The sequence below is a fragment of the Vanellus vanellus genome, assembly GCF_965231255.1.
Source record: "Vanellus vanellus genome assembly, chromosome: 6".
In the NCBI taxonomy this organism is placed as follows: Eukaryota; Metazoa; Chordata; class Aves; order Charadriiformes; family Charadriidae; genus Vanellus; species Vanellus vanellus.
The window spans coordinates 6,402,571-6,420,518 of NC_138911.1; the positions used below are offsets into that span (position 1 = coordinate 6,402,571).

Below are 17,948 nucleotides of genomic sequence, written 5' to 3' on the forward strand. Positions count from 1 at the left end.
AAATAGTGTTCCTTTATAGACAAACATTATATAAAAATGTCACAGAAATTTAGAAGCTGAAGTTATTGAAGGAAGACTTAGGGAGTTAAAACACTGTGTATTATAGTACGCACCGGGGACACTAGGAATGATCAAGCTCAAGTTAATTTAGGTCATGTAAGTTTATCTTGTAGGGAATGTAGTTTGGCTTGGTGGGTGGGAAAACTACAGAAGAGAGACTTTCTACTTAATAAAAGTGGTGGGTACCTTATTACAAAAAAAAAGCACCTGGTCATAGAAAAATACAAAAACGTAGTCAATGCTGCTAGTGGCAAAATTTCATTTCTGTGAGCGTCTCTCAAGATCTTTTTCTAAACTCAACGTATTTCATTCTCTATTCTTTAAAAATATTAAAACTAATCAGAAGAAATTTACAAAAAATTCCACTTAAGAAACAAAATGAGCCCCAAAAAGCACACACATTGCAGTTATTCTTTCTAACCTGTTCTGGTATAGAAATATGATGCAATCCGTGGAATTTTATCTTTGAGTATAATTATCTATATTAAAGATTTTGTTTTAATATGTGCTGCAAGAGGTAAATGGGACTACTAGTCAAAGTATCTGCAAAGCATGCTTTAGGTGTTTTGTTGACATGAATGTCTAAAACTACATGAATGCTAAGAAAAATGCACACTTCTAGATATAATTTTAAAATATATTGTGGGCTATGTCTCTCGGTCTGACAGTTTTTCAGGCAGGTGTAAGAAATGCCTATGTTTGATCTTGATTCTTCCTCTATTTATTGTATTGATACCATTGCTCTGTAGGACAGTGCTCTAGGTGCATAAAATAAGTCATCAGCGGCTGAAAGGTACAATAGCAAGTGTTGTTAAATTTTATGTATATACCTTTTTATCCCTTTTAATTCTAAATTTCTTTATTTTTATGAGGTTTTTTTTGTTGCTAAAACCTTTTTTGACTACAATTCAGGCAAGATAGCAGGTATCTCTAAATGGAAGGTAATTTTCTTTTTTTACAGAAAATACATGCTACATTTTAAAAGTTGTGTCCTTGAAAACATAAAAACTTTTAGAAGGTAAAAGTATGTAGAGCACTAGGAAGACTCATTTCATAACTTTAAATTGTTTAAATAAAACTTTGTGTACTTATGCAATGGTTTTTTTTCGGAGTATTAGGTGTACTCATAATGTCTAATCCTCTAAAACTTCCCCCATAAAAACAGACTTTTTGATGTAAGTAGAGTCTTTCGGCGTAAATGGCCTATCTAGATGCAAAAGTTTAGGTTTCACAGGCCTGTCTCTTCTCTTCGTTTTACTGGCCTCTATTACAAGACCTCAGTCTTTAGTAAAGCCAAGAGCTCATCATGTCTGGGCATGAGTCAAATCTGTCATGTTGCTTAAGCATCCTGTTTTCTATTTTGTATACCTACTACTTGAAACCTTCTGCACAGTCTTTTTACTACATTCCCTACGTTACACAGAGTAACCTGTAAATTAGGTTAAAACACCGCTTAAAATAAATAAAATCTCTGAGTTTGGTGCCCTGGCAATTCAAATGGGCTACGTCAGACTTGAAGAAATCCCTTCACAGATTTACTGAGGTTAATATCGGCATCAGAAATTACTGAGGGCTCATTTTGTGTAATCATTATGCAAGCAGCTAAACTGCAGAAACAACAGCTCTTGGTAAATGTTCCAGTTTAATATTCCATCTCTGAAATGTCTAGGCTACATGAGATAATTGTGGTTATTTCTTTTTTTCCTGTACTACTTACTGTGGAGAATTTAACTGCACAACTTAATGAAAAATACTTTGTTGTTGCGGATGAGCTTTTATGAATATAAAATTCAGGAAAGTCAAGATTGTGGTTCCCACAGCAACCATGACTTGTTTCTTGGCTTCTATTTAGGGTTTAGATTTACTGGGCTAAATGCTGTTCCCAGTTCCCCTGACTTTTCCCATGTTGATGTGAAAGCCGAGATGAGAACTTGGCTCAGGATTTGTGGGTAACTTTTTTTGTCTGAATATGTTTCTATTTCAATTTGTCCAAGACACAATTGTGTGGGAATAACTCTTTTTCATCTTTAAGATATTTTTTTCAAGACTAAACGTTTTCCAACATTCATTAAAACTTGCGCGGTCCGACGTTTTACAGGCATTGCCCCTCATTTTATTCCTGCTGAGTATAAATGGTAAGTATTGTCATGATTTTTTGATGGAGAATATGAAAGGGAATTAAACGTCTGGAAAAAAGTCTCCCTTCTGAGAGAGGCTGGAGAGTGACTCAGAGACTTAAGTCCTTCGAACTTGCCTGCAATGATGATACAGGAAGAAATTTAATCTGTGAGAGTGGGTCGTAGTAAGCTTTGGGGAAGGTCCTCGGTCATCTGCAGCTATCTTAGGATACTCAACTAAGTCTTTATAAAAACTTTTGCTAGGCAATTAAAAACAAATCAAATGAAAAAGGAAAACGCTTTCTTCACGGTGTCAACTATCTTCTGCCACCATCAGGTACGCCTCTTAAAATGTGTTCTGAAGTGGACACTGCAACACCTTAATAAACAAATTTTCAAATGCTGTATCTAATGATGAGCAGCATGTGTGTCGGGGAGCCAGGCATTTAGATTGCTTATTTAAATTTAAAACATGGGATGTTACTCTGGTCTCTAGAATGCATCTGCCCATTTGATCACAGGTTTTGAGTCTCGACAGTTGTGATTCAAGCACAAAGCCATTTGAATATTTAGTTTATATCGCTCTGTGGGGTCTTTTTAAACTACTGGGAAGAACGTGTGGGCTTTTTTTGATTTCAATATTAATAGAAAAAAGTTTCTATAGGCCTTCTACTAAAAATAGAAGTCACTTCTAGTTTAAGACAAACATGGTAACATTTCAAGTAAAAAACTTTTGCAGGAAAGACTAGAATATAAGTTATTGAAAAGTGTATACTTTAAGGAATATTCAACTGTGTCTGTAACAATACTGTTACTTTCTCTCCACTATAACCTGAAATAAGCCCACTGTTTTCTTCTGTTTTTCCTTCAGACACAGGAAAGGAGAAAGACACATACACAGATGATTCAGAACATGGAAATTATGATGCTCGTACAGATCAGTCATTGCTTATTCAAAACAAGCTTACCAGACAGAAAACAGAACCTCGGACTAAATCATCTTTAAAGGTAATGGACACGAAAGTTTATTAAATTGTATCAATTGTGAGAATGTGCTTACATATTTTTAAAATACAATTTTTAGGGGATTAGCTAAGTTGCAGCTTAAGTAAATAGGCATCTCATGGTAAGAAATCTAGGTGGCTCCCATATTATAGTTTGACCTACACTACTAGTGAATGAGATTCTCTGTACCCAAAGTGACCAAAAATATATAGAATCAAGGATTCTAATGATTTGTATCGACTCATCTAAGAGGCAGATTCCCAGCACGGAGTGAAATTCATGTCAGCTGGGAAGCCTCAAGAAATTAGGAGAGTTTAGAAGAACTGAGTTCATGTAGCAAATGTAGTAGTCGAGAGTAAGCTGAAGTGTAGGAACCTCCTTCTAATGAAAATCCAAATTATAGCTAGACACATTGGATGAAAGATAAAATTCACTTAACGTATAGGAGAGTGTAGGAGTATTTTCAGGAACCTCAACTAAAGCACTGGGAAAGCCATCTCTCCAGATAAAACCAACATGTTACCTTGCTTAGTAATTACCTCGTCACAGTGTTCATCACAATGCATTTTCTACAGCAGCTCATCCACTATAATGCCAAAGAACGATGACTGATTTTCAGTTCGAAACATGATTATTTTTGTTCTTGCTCTGGACTAGGAGACCCTTAATTCTCCTTTCCATTAAGCATAATTGCTAGTAAATGTATGACAAACGACCTAACCTCAAGTTCTGAGTAATTTTCTTCTTCAAGCACTGGAAGTAGTGTATTCTGTAGCACTTTTTTTTTTTTTTTTTTTTTTTTTTTTAACCAGCGATTCTCTGATTTTTGGTATATAAAAGCATGAATAATCCTGTGCTACGAATGTCGAAAGGCTTAAATTGCTTTAAGGTTCTGTGCTTCAGATAGATACAGTATACTCTTCAGTAGGCCATTATGCAGTTCTCTCATCCATTACGTCTGTGGCACTTTGTGATTTGAGCACTGAATGTGCGTTTCCCGAACTGTTGCGGAGCTTGTTCTCTCAGTCACACTCATCGTCATTACTACAGGGCTCTGGAACACAGGGAGCAGGTTGATGTGATCTCTGAGACTTCATTTCCTGGGATGCTTTTAGAAAAAAAAACTTTGATAATAATAGCTACCTAATAACTTTTAGATAGGTTTACAGGTAATCGTATTTACAGATTGGAAATCTGTGACACGAAAACGAAACTTTGGTAATGACAGAGAAGGATTATATTTTAATCTAAACTGTTGCAATGAGAACTTTTTTTGTTCGCAGATTTTTTGTCTGTTTCTGCAAAGCTAACTGAATTGAGACAGAAATAATAATGCATTTTCTTCTTTGATTTTGTTGATTGGGTAGACAAAGCCTTTTAGGTTAAATGTGGCCTAAAAGCCAGAAAAAGTAATGCACAATTTGCAGAATTTAGACTATGTTATAGAGCACTAAATATTTTTAATAACAAATATTTAATAACAATATTTTTAATAACCAAAAAAAACTAGTAACAGATAATGTCTGTCTAGTAACAGGCATTTCATTGTGCTAAAGCAAAACAGTTTTAGCATTTTCGTGTGAAATATAAAATGACTGCTAGCTGTGTTTTCTCCAGGCCCTGCACTCAGGACTGATACGAAGTTTATAGGCAGCCAGTAAGCTAACTTTGTTTCAGAGTTTAAAGAGGAGCCTTGTATTTGTATGAAGTTTAAACAAAAATGCACTCTTTACGTCTGAATCTTGGTATGTCCTGACCTACTGAACAAAGTGCTTCAGAGTTTAAAAACAGTCTTCTGAAGCCACATCTGGCTTTTAGCCTTGACACAACTCCTTTTATCACAGCAATTACTTTGGAAACTTCCTTCTGCTTTTATACGGGTTTTGCAAATGAGGCAACCAAGCAGGATTCTCCTCCCGTTTACGGTTTGCCTGCCTCCGCTGGAAAAAGGCAGAGGGAATTTAGATTAGCCTTATATTAGAAAAGAAGGTTAGTATTTTGCCTTTGGATTATGGTACAAGTCTTTGTGGCAATTAGTGGAAGGTGTCCAAGGGAAACTTCTTCCCAAAACGGGTATAAAACTAGCCAAAGGAGGTTTCTAATTCTTTTTGAGACTGTTGAAAGCGCAGAAGACAGCTCTACAGCTGGTAAGTACTCTCATATATTTGGAAAAGAAACTGATCTATCATGATTAACAAAAGGCTCTTCAGTCTGACCAGAGAATGAAAATGAGGAACACAGCATTGGCAAAGCGTGCAAGGATAAATGCTTGTTCTTATTCTCTGCTTGTCAATGATTCTAATTTAGGCTTGTTTGGGGAGGGTTGTTTTACACCTGAGAGACTCAGGGAAAAATTGCTTAAAAAGTTATTTGCAGTTCATGCTTGGTACTATTAGCTGTCTCAGTGATGAGCTACTTGAATACTTCAGTAATAACGAATTTACTGACATGGTAAAAGCCGATACACATTGTTTTTCAGGAATTGTTTAGTTTCAGGTCACATACGTGATGCGGCACTTTCCATAAATCTGATTTGTATTGCTGCGGTTTTAAAGCTTTAGAAATATCAGATAATTTTGATGTAGCATCTGGATGGCAACATTCATCTTGGTAGCCATCTATTTCTCTCGTTTCCTTGATTATGATTTATAACTCACAATCTCCTTTAGTGTAGGTTGGTATCATTTCAGAATCTACAGATTTCACATTGAAAAATTGTGGGTCGTTCAGACCCATTAAAAAGCTGTCTTCGTTATCCATCTCTGCCATCTTTTCAGCACCAACTGCTGTTGAGATTGTGTAGAAAGGATGACTTCATGTATGTGATCCTGCCAAGGGATCTCATGCAGAGGAATGATGCCAGCAAGTGGAGGCTGAGCTAAGTGTGGAGTGAGTAGTATCCGCTATTGCAAGGGAAATGTGGGAAATGATATGGTCCCTGATGGGAAAGTGGGTATTTGAAATGTTCTAGTTTCACTGAGAAAGGAAAGCAGGCTAAACAGACTTTATCACTTGAATAGAAAGCAACGGTTGTCCAGAGAAACACCAAAGTCAGTAGCAGCGAATTCTTTTCTGTACCAATTACTATCACGTGTGTAGAGGCAAGATAGGAATGTTTGAGCAATTACACTTCCAATTCCTTTCATTCGCTACTGTCTTTGATCTGCTGAATTTTTTCTTTGATAATTTTTTTATCTAGGTACTGTATTTTGCTCTCCGGCAAGGTGTAAAGAAAGGATTTTTGGAACAAAGTTCACTATGAACAAATTATCACTAAGAGTGCAGCAACCGTAAAGAAAAGCTGCCTATCCAGGAGCCTAGCTTACTGCCTTCTTCTGGTATCCACCGATATCCACTATAATACTGCATGTCCAGACTGGCTTTGTGTCGGATAGGAACTGAAACGATTTCCCTTTCAGTCCCCGGAAATGTTACAGAACTTCTAAGGAATTTTTAATAATATCTTAAATAAGCAATTGCCCAAAACATACTGTGAATTGTATCTAATTAGCTGAGCATACTGCTGATAATTCATTACAATTTGAGCAAATCTCTGTGTGATCAGTGTAGATTATTACAGTGATTATTAAAGGATAAATCTACCTGTGAAAACCTGAAATACATTATGTAGACATTTTATTGGATTCTTTGTGATTTTGAACATATCTATTGCTTTCTCTCAAGCAAAACATGTTTGGCTTACAGAATTTCATAGTGGTTTTGAGAAATGGAATAAATTAAATCTCATATCTGCAGAACAAAAATGTTCTTTAGTCTTAATATTGTACTTTCCACACTTTTGCAGGAATTATTTTGTTTTCATTTTTCCTGTTTAAAGCTACGACTTCCAAAGTTGCACAGATTTGTGCTATGTGTTCTAATCCTGTCAATTTATCGCTAGTTTCACGTACGTTATTTCACTCATAATCCTGCTCCTGTGTTCAGTGGAAGTCAAGCATGGGTACTGATAGAGAAGGTTTGGCAATAAAAATGTTTTAAGTGTATAAATAAGAACAAGATGTCAGCTGACGACAGTGTACTGGAAAGGAGAATAGCAAAGGGAGCCTGAAAGATAACGAGTAGTCCACAAATACAGTCTAATAATACAAAAGTAAATAAAGTTTAAAAGGAATGAGAACAGATAAAATCATTATCCCAGAATAGAATGACGTGGTAAAGTGCAACAAAAGTTAACTTCATGTTTATGCTTCCAGTGCATGGCTCTCATCTGCTGTGAGGTTTTGTTTAAAAAGAAAAAAAAAAAAAAAAAAGCTCAGGAAATGCAAGGAAAGTAGGAAGTAATTTTATCATAAAGAAGAAATTTTTAAAAAATAAACATGTAAAGAGGAATTTTCAGTGATCGTGTCGGTATGCTTCTTATTAAGGCCTCCCTATTAGACTTAAAGAGCAAATAGAAGTGGTTAAGTATTAAAAATGCGAAGCCTCCTCCAGTCTCCAAACATCCTTCGTTGCTGCTTCCTCATACAGTAGTAACATTGTACAGACTTCCTTTCAAAATTTTGTATAAGATCACCTAAACCTACTCCTTTCCGGAAGCAAAATGTATTTTTCCATATGATATGCAAATGTATTTTTCATGCTTGCTCTGTAAGTCTGAATAGAACAAAAATGGAACAAAAAGTCTTCTGTGAAGAAGCTAAAATAATTACTAATTCTCTAGTTCATTCCTAAAAAGTTAAACTGCAGTTTTATTAGGAAGGTCAGGTATTTCTGGAAGTCTTCCTCTCTGTTCGGAAAACAGCAAGGTTCTGCCCAGTACAGTGTAATAGACACAGAAGTACGTTAGCGTGGCTAATTACGGCAGTCTGGTGTTGTGAACCAGGCTGTGTTGTCTTTGATGTCCAAAATAGTTTGGATATCTTTGCATATACAAATATGTCCCCAGTTTTCGTTCCTAGGTTATTATGCTCATGGTTATTTGCAAAAACAAACCCAAACCACAAAACAGCACACACTTAAAATCAATCAATCTGTATTTTTGGAATGAAGTAATTGAAATGAAGAGTATATAAATCTATTTCTGGCTTATCCATTCCCAAACTCTTCAAACACAAAAAGATGATTGCGAACTTAGTTGTGTGCTTAGAAGATTTCTCCTATATAGAGCACACCTTAGGGTATTCTTAATCAGAGTATGAGTTTTAAAATGTAAAAAATGAATCTAAGTGCTATTTTAAAATTTTTTAAAACATTTTCACAGCTAATTCTTTGTAACTTAAGAAGTCCGTAACCTTGTTGGGGTCCCAGGTTTGATTTTTAAACATCCTGAAACAAAGCAAGCATTAATTAAGAATCTCATTTTTGTTCATGGAAATAAGCCCTTTGTAGTTAGAATCGGAGACGTATTTATTTCCAGAACATACTTAAAGGTAAGAGTTGAGTCATAAGCTCTGACTGTAGACACTAACCGCTGAAATGGTGGCATCCTTCAGCGGGAGTATTACTGAAGATATTAATGCAAAGTTCATAGTAACAGTATTAGGGAGAATTAGCAATCAAAATAAACGAGGTAGTTTTCATGAATCGGCCAGTAATCACTCTACTTAACAGCATCTTGTGAAGTTCTAGGAACAAGAATAATTTATATTGGAGGAAAGTTTCCTTTTATGAGAAATACCCATTCCGCTTAGAGTTGGAACAGGAAAGCTATTCACGTGGATTTTGCAGCTTCAGGCAGTTACCTTGCCCGAGCATTTCACACATCAGGCTCTACCTCTGTCAAAATTCCTACCCCAGTTCCTCAAATTGTAGCCGTGGAAACCTGTCTTGTACATGATTTAATAGCCCTGAACTTATCCATTATTATATCTAAAACATCTCTTCAGTACTAAGACAGGAAGAGATACAGAAACCTGCTTTTCTTTGCCCCACCTCTGGTAACCAGCGTGTTTTGCATTGTAAGCTTCGTTCTCCCTCTCTTACTCCCCAATTCCAAGCTGATTTTCCTTGCAAGCGTACAGAGTGATTTTTATATGTGTGTGTGTGTGTGTGTTTGTATTTATATAGGATGTTCCATACAGTCCTGTTTGGGCTGTGAGATTCTGTGCCGATAAACTTTATGGTGGTGTTTACAAAAGTCTTCTGTGTCAGCAGTAGGTCAGTGAACACGTCGTTGTTTCCATGAGGAAGCAGATACATTTCGAAGTCCGTTTCCTTGTCTTCCATTTTTCCTTCAACATTTTCTGGTTCTACAACTTTTCCCTACGTCTTTGTCTCTGAAAAATGCCACCAGCAAGGTGGTGTCATTATGGAGCGGGGATGCTGGCGCTCAGCACTTCCATTTCCAGTAGCAGCATCGCTTTTTCTACTGGTGAATTCTTCCCTTCCCTTTCCTTCTCTTCTCTTCTTAGTTTTCCTGGGAAAAAAAAAAAAAGGACATTTGAGTAAATCTCTCTTGAATATGTCGCTTCGTTATTGGTAAAAGTTTATCAAAATGATTTTTCTCTAGCACATTTAACTGTCAGGATTCACAAGCTGTCTTAGGGAGGAAATGAATTTGTTCTGAACATCATCGCCTTGAAATAAAAAGATTTTGGGGAGAGCAATTTAGCAAATTTGGGATGCGGATTGTAAAAGAAGAATCCTGAGGCCCAGCTGTGCGCATCCATCTATCTTTTGGATCCCAGACACTAGTCTGTTGGTTTATTTACTTTCCTTTACATAATTTTACAAATCTAAATCCAAATTACACCACCCACGCGCAGGAAAGATGAACTTCATCCTGTCTGCTGTAAAGGCAAAATAAACATATCGTGCTGTGGGGGCTTAATTCTTGTGTGCTGTATCAGTCGGCACTTAACGTAAGTGACTGCTCCTGTTGTTGCCTATGGCTGAGAACTGATGTTCTCTGTATGTTCATATAAATATTAAACTTCCTTACGTTCTTTTGATTAAGTAAACGGCAGCCCTTGAAGTGAGAAATTGAAACACAGACTCTCTGCTGCCTGAGCTGCGCCCCGATGTAACAGTCGTTTCTCCCCGTGCGGGTTCCTTGGGTCGCAGTGACCTGCTCCGGGCTGAGTCCAACGCGCTCTGCGCCTCGGGCTGGGTTTGATGGTTTATTCCTAACCATCCGTTGTGAGGGTAGTAGATGAAACTATTTTCTAGGTACATGCTAAAGCAACTTCCAAGGTGCATCAGCGGCAAACTACTAACAGATTATGTTAAAATAAACGGTTGTCAGCCTCCGTGTTTACATGTACATAGGTATAAAATAGGTAGAAATCATGCTCGTTTTCATTGACATGCTGGCAAATTTCAGGAAAGTGTAAAGGAAATCATATGAAATGGTTATCAAAGGTCTTGTTTCCCGCTCTTCATTTAGCATTTATACGTTACGTAATGGTACTGAAAATCACGAACAAGTTAGACAATTTCTTTCACATCAGACTTGATTCAGTGGATGTTGATAGTAAGTTAGAATAAATTCACTTCTTAAACACATGCAGAATCTAATAATGCAGCTTTTCATAGGCTAAATTCACACTGAACTACTTTGAATTTTTCCCTGAATAAAAATTTCCTTGTCACTATCCCAACCAGAGTCAATAACGACATGTGTTTAAGTAGACATCGAGTTGATGAATCAATAGTTTGAAGTAAAGCGTCACAGTTTGGGACCTCAGTTGTCTGTTCTGTTTTGTTGTATAAAATAATACCAACATAATTCAGGAGTCCTCAAATGGCTTTTTAATAAATCCCTTAGCATAATTAATACGATACAAATTGCTAAAGGCTTTTTCCAAATAGCAGTCCGATGAGTAGTGATTGAAGCGCAAGCTTGAGACGAGAAAGTGGAACTCCACTGAAGGGGTCCCTTTGCGTTGTGAAGGTGAATGTCATAAGAAGTTAGCTTGTTGCCTTGGCTTGAATGCTGTGAAGTGTGGTTAAATATTAAAATCTAACTTTAGTCTATGGAATAGTCAATATTTTATATGATTAATATAATATAAATACTTTAATATACTATTGCAATATATAGCATATGCATAATAAGATGTTAATATATTAATCATTAACATTAATTTTTCCTCTAAGTTAATATTTGCTATTAATAGGTCATGTCTGACTGTAGATAATTGCAAAGTTTGGTAATAAAGTCTGTTATAAGAGGGGAACTGTACATATTTGGCCAAAGAAGAATAGCGATTGCTTTTAAAAAAAGTAATTTTTCATTTATATATTGTACATTAGGGATACAGTTAGTTTTAAGGGGATATTTGAGTCAAATAGTTTCATTAACTGTATTAAAGTAGGGTAAGGTCATACATAGCTTAAGAAACCACATGGATTTTTTTTTTGTAGAATTATAGCTATGAAGCATCAAATAGAACTAACTGGACCCAAATTCAAACCAAGAAAAGGAGGTGGCTCTCCCAAAATTGAGCTGTGGAAATCCTTATAGAAGGTGGTGTGGAATCTGAAAGATTACATGGATTCGGTAGGAGCTGGGAAAAGTTATGGAAGAAGAATTCCATGGAAAGTTACCAAATACACAGAAACCTGAGCTGAAATCGGCCAAATACTGGGCTGGTGGCAGAGAGAAAATCACATGTGCTTCCCAGTAAACGTTCTCTCCCAGACAGGTTTCCTTCTGTAGCTTTTACGTATCAGCAAATTAAAGAGAACCTTTCACAGTGGCTTGAACATACTTGGGGTTTTACTGTTGCACAATGTAAGTTGTAAATATTTGGACAAGCCAATGGCAATTCGCTTATTGATTAATAAAAAAAATAGCAGGGTTTTGTCACTGTTCTGCCCAGTCTAACCAAGTTCAGTGAGGTATTTCTGGAAATGCAATGGCAATTGGTGGGTAAAGCTGAATTATGGAGTAAATGCGCTTGGGAAGGGGTTAGAGAGGAAGAATTTCGGAGCGTCATCCCCATGTGAACCAGAGGACTGGGAATTTTAAGCAAGGAAGAGAGGGAGCGTCCACAGCCCTGCCAGACGCTCTCCATGCGCTTGGATACCTCTTGGTCACCTCTGTGTCTGAGAACAAGTTGGTCTATAAATCACACATCTACAAGCATATAAATAATCATTTAAAATTTATAAAAATGAATATGCCTAGAGAGATTTTGTCGGCTGCTAAGCACTTACACTGTTACGTTAGCCTTGTTGAGGCTTGTCAATGGTTAAGTGAAAGTGAAATGAATGGTTGCAACAGGTACGTTGTATCTACATTTGCTTCTTGTTAACTTCTGAATTTACCTAGGGAGTACATATTATACATTAACGTAAACCTGTCATTGGTATAAAGTGGAAAGAAAAAGAAAGTATACTGATGTATTATGTTACAGTATATTTTTCACTGATTTTCAGTAAGTTTCAAAATTAGCCAGTGGTTGTGCTATTAATAAAATACCACAAAACGGAAGCCTACCTTACGGTGTCATGTACTCTTACGTGAACCTAAAATTTGGTTAATGTTTTGGGAATGGTTCCCAACTCACTCTTCTAGAATACTTGGTTCTATGTATGGGCTGAAAAATCAGCAAAAGTTTAATCTACAGAGCGGAACAGTAGAATGAAATCAGTGGAGTTGAAATAGTTATAATTTCTGCAAACTGTGCTATTTAAATTAATTGGGGAGAGAAAGAGCCTGTAAAACAGCTGTTCACACTTTATAAAGTGGGCACTGCTTATTAATTAGAATCTGAAAAATAGTTTATTGAAAAATTCTTCCATATTGGCTAAATCCAAGGAAGTTCTTATTGTACCGGATTTGAATAGCAATGTAAACTCTTTTTATTTTGTAAGTTTGCTAACTATTTGCATTGTACTTTTGTTTCACTGTTTTGCTTGAGCAAAAGCTTCTTATTCTAGGTTAAATTGATCAACTTGTTTTGTCTCGTGTAAACTGTAAACTTCAGTTGAATGATAATGTCAGAATTTTGAATTTTTTTTAATTTTTTTTACACTGTTTCAGGCTTCAGAGCAGTGTGTTATTAAGCATTTTATTTGTCATAATAATTACAAGCTATGAATTAACCAAAAAATGATGCCAAATAGTGAAGAAAACCAAGGGACCGCACCAGATCAATAGTGGCAATTTTACTCTAATGCAAATCAGTGTTTGCATTATGAACAAGTTTACTGTCAAGTGAGGAAGCATTTCACAGCCTTGGTATGCAAATAGATAAGATCTAAAGTTCTTGTATTTAAACACTTGGGAAGAACAAGCTGAAGTTAAAACTTGGCTTTGCAAGCTGAACTATATATGGCAATACTCTAAAAGGAATTTCTCAAATTCAACTTAAATAAGTTTTCATGTGTATGTTAATGTAGGAAAGCTGACAGGTGGATACTGTTTCAGAAGATCTGGAAAACTAAGGGGGTAGAGAGGATGAAGAGAATTAGAAAAACAAACATTGATCAGAATCCTTTTTATAGACATTTTTCTGGTGAAACAGGGAATCTTAAAAAGAGTGGAGGAGAGAGTAAGGGCTTCGCACAAAATATTTCTTCTGATGCTTTTCTTTTCCACTGTGTTGACAAAAAGGTTGAAATAATGAATCAGAGATTTATTGGTCCAAACCAGCAGATCAATAATAAATGTGCTTTGCCTGAATGCCCAATGCACTAACAGACTGAGTCACTGTGCCTGGGCATAGACAGTGGCCAATATACCTTGACTCATATGTTTATTTGGAAGTACTGCTCCCTGTTCTCTGTGCCCGTTATGGAGCTCCTTCAAATCAACTGAAAATAATGCCTAAACCACCAGATAAATTATTTTACTGGCAGAGGTGTTCCTCCTAATATAGGTGGACAACATCGCTTGAGATTTGCACTAAAGTGGAACTAGTGGTGCTGGTGGCATTAAAGTGAATCCGTCCCGAAATCAATAGAATATAGGTTGGGTTCACTGCACAGTTGTGGTAATGACTTCACTGTTGCACGTCTCAGCCTGTGGTGGAAGTACTCCGAAAGAGGTCTGAGATGAACAGACGGAAAATTTCTCTCTACTGTCTGCAGTTCATTATTTGCCCCCAAAGAATTCTATTTGGTACAGATGAATGTGAGGGCATATTTGCATACTGTTGTTAATCTGAGAAAGAAAACATGTTTTTCCAAAACTGAAGAAAATCAGACATTTTAGAAATGAGGAAAGAAAATCCATAAATGATAATCCATTGCAAGGTAGAAGTGTATTACAAAAAGGTAGATTTAATTTGCAGAATGTCTGTACAGAAGTTGCATGAGCAGAAATTGTCCAAGTTCCAGATCTCCCCTTCAGGGGAATTTTGGCCAGGCTTTTCGTATCTGATTTTGCCTGCTTCATGGACCACAAAAGCAGCTCTAGTCTGCTTTTGTGAAATACCTGCGCTGGAATTCTTCGTTGTTGAAGAGCGGATTCATTGCTTGTGTCTTAAACCTGAAAAAAGTTTGGGTATTCAAAAACGTGCACTTTCAAACCTTTAGTCTACTACCTCACCTTCAAACCTGTGCATCTTGTGTCTTTAAACCATTACATCTATGACATTTAATATAAGAATAAAAAATGTGTTTACTACTATCGCCATTCAGAATTCTCAGAAGGGGTGACAGACCCTATATTCGGTGCGTTTATAATCTCGTTTAAGAGTCTTGGCTACTTTAATGTGGACTTCTGAAGAAGAAAAGAAATAGAAGAATTTATAAAAATAAACTCATAGTATAGGGTATGCTATCCTTCAACAAATGTTCAATCAATATAGTGATAAATTATTTTCATTATTTTTTCTGTTATGTTTAACTTAATTTCTCATGGGAATAAAAAAGGAAAATCTGAAGTCAAAAGCCAAGCAAAAGGAAAGGATATTTCCTGTTATCAACAAACTTCAAAATTATTTGGAAATGGAAAATTATTCTTTCTATGTCCGTCCATTTCTCCTAATTATCTTCCAGCTTCCATATTGTTTCGCTTGGTTACTTTGGACATCTTGTCTTCTCTGCCTTTGTTCCTCTTTTCTCTAGATGTAGTAGTTTGGGTTTGTTTGGAGCCTTTTAGTTTTTAGGGTTTTTTTTTGCACGTAGGTGATGTGTACAATTCACTCTAGATCGATCAACATGAATTTAAGAATCTTATTCTCTAATGTATTAGTTACTTCAGTTTGTGTTACATTTTCTGTGATTTGGCCTTTTTCTGGACCCACCTATCAAGGGACCGGAACATCTCTCTTGTGAGGAAAGGCTGAGACCTGGGTGTGCTTAGCCTGGAGAAGAGAAGACTGAGAGGGCATCTCATCAATGCTTATCAATATCTAAAGGGCGGGTGCCAAGAGGACGGGGCCAGACTCTTTCCAGTGGTGCCCAGCGACAGGACAAGGGGCAACGGGCACAAACTGGAACACGGGAAATTCCGTCTCAACATGAGGAAAAACTACTTTCCTGTGAGGGCGGCAGAGCACTGGCACAGGCTGCCCAGAGAGGCTGCGGAGTCTCCTTCTCGGGAGACATTCAAAACCCGCCGGGATGTGTTCCTGTCCAACCTGCTGTAGGTGACCCTGCTTTGGCAGGAGGTTGGACTAGGTGGTCTCCGAAGGTGCCTTCCAACCCCTGCCAGTCTGTGATTTTGTCATCTTAAATTAGCAATTCCCCTCAGTTAGGCTAAGGGAAGGTATTCAGAGGTTTCCGACTCTACGTTATCCGTTATTTTGTGGTGGAGGAAAGGCGCCAGTGCCCTTGGGAGTGCAGGAGGAGACAAGTGTGGCAATGATCAGCCAGCACTGGTACACCAAAAGCCCCAGTACCTGGTGGTCTCTGCGCTTCACCCTCTAGCCCCGAGGTAGTTACACGTCTCACAGCAAGTTGCACGTGAAGCAAATAGAAAATTCTGAAGACGACAAATACCAACTCAAAGAGGAAAGAGAAGGATACCAGCTTTTTGCTTAGAAATGAAGACCTTTACCCAGGTAGTAGAAGACTCAGGTTAGTTTCAGCTTAGCCTGGAGGGATTTGAATTCGCCTCTCCTATGTTCCAAAGACTGAAATTGCTTCCACATTTGGATGGTTGCTCCTGAAGCAGCATACGAAAGTGACAGCGTGACTCTAGCCAAGAGGGACAACGCTGAGATTTCTAACACCCCTTTTGTATTTGTAGACTTGTTAATAAAATACATAAGCAGGTGTGTACGTTGGAGCAGGTAACAGAATGCTTTTATGGTTAGTTTTGAAAAGTGTCATCTGGAAAAGAGACAATTGATGGCATCACCGGCTGCTGAGGGGAAAAATAAGCGTAATTGTACTTAAATTGAAGCTTAATGTACTTAAATACTGTTCCCAGGTGTGTGATGACGCACTCCTTTGTAACACTGGGTGGTCTGAGAATGACTGTTCCTTGTTTTTTGCTTTGGGAGCTACAAAAGCAGAGAAAGAGGAAGAGTCTTGTTAGAAAACTGTTTTTTGCAGACTGAGGAGTTCTCAGAAGCACTAAATACCTCGAAAGTTGGCAGTGAGGTATGCGGGAGTAAGAAAAACCTTTCACATAGCAACAAGTGAGCTCGTGCCCAGTATTTATACCGCTGATATCATGCGCTAACACTTGGTTCTATTTGTCAATAAAGCGTGTAATTATTGGATATAACTCTGCATATTATAAATTTCAGATCAATAATCCAAACAGGGTGAATTTCTAAAACTAGCATCCTATTGCCTAAAAGACGCAGCGCTCGTAGACTTCTGGCCCCATATATATGGGTGTAATATCTCTTGCTTCAAACTCACGCGCTTGTTCTGGGACAGTTTGCGTTAAAACGAGTGCTGCGTTCTCCAGAAGATGATGATAGTTTCTCAGTTTACCTTTTCAGATTTCAAAGTTTTCATAGTCTGACACCAGTTGATGTAGTCACTGTCTGTTCTGAATCATGCAAAACACGGAATGCAAAAATAGCTTGCAGCAGCAGCGTGTAAAGCAGGGGTTTCCGTAGCAAGGTCAGAGAATCCCTTGTGTTTGCAAGCGTGGTGGGAAGGAGCTAGGCAAGACTTAAACACTGCTAACACGGCATTGAAAAAGCACTTCAGCTCGAATGTCCGGGAAAACGTTCCAAATAATAGCGTTTCTCTTTTAATTTTTTGGATTTATGTCTGTCTTGGAGAAAATACAAGCATAAAAATTTGCTCAGGTACGAAGCTGGGAAACTCGGCTTAATTTACTTGCCTTTACATTTTTTTAATTGCTTCTGGAAAGTAAGGATTAACAGAAGTTCACATCAATATATACCATACAGTAATTTTTAAGGTTTTTGCACAGCTGAAAGAAATAGCTAGAATATGGGGTTTGCGGAGCTGTTTTTTGTTTTGTTCCAATTAATTTAAAATCCTGCGTAACTGATGCATATGAACCGCCTGTTCTTGTGAGTTCTTTGCATATTGGTCCTGCGGATAAGCGGACATTTCTATGCTTTAGGAAATGCTGTGTTACGTGCAGTTCATGACAGGGCTCTTCATCTTTATGGATGACATAGTCAGCGTGTTTTTATTTTATCTTCTCCAGACTGATGCCATGGCATCATCAGGACTCTTCTTCAAAGATGGCAAAAAGCGCATTGATTACATCTTGGTCTACAAAAAGTCAAGTCCACAGGTAGAAAAAAGAAGCACATTTGAGAAGAATTTGAGAGCAGAAGGGTTGATGTTAGAACGAGAGGTGAGTCTTGCAGCTTATGTGGCATTAAAAAACCACAAAATACTATCAAAAATACCATCATACTTAAATGTGTTTATAAGATTCCTGACAGTCTTAAAAGCCCTTCCAGTCAGGCT

At 37.3% G+C, this 17,948-nt stretch overlaps 1 protein-coding gene across 3 annotated transcripts in view; it reads left to right on the top strand.

Annotated features, from left to right (window-relative positions):
* The window catches only part of ANO3 (anoctamin 3), a gene marked incomplete at its 5' end in the record, with an annotated part of 206,838 nt that overhangs the window by 133,272 nt on the left and 55,618 nt on the right, over window positions 1–17,948 (top strand). For 2 of the 3 annotated variants that reach the window (XM_082485182.1, XM_082485184.1), the window contains 2 exons: window positions 3,049–3,185; window positions 17,680–17,832. In XM_082485182.1, the coding sequence (XP_082341308.1) occupies window positions 3,049–3,185; window positions 17,680–17,832 (290 nt within the window). Of the gene's footprint in view, window positions 1–3,019; window positions 3,186–17,679; window positions 17,833–17,948 lie in introns of all 3 variants that reach the window. The other variant, XM_082485183.1, reaches the window with a different exon arrangement.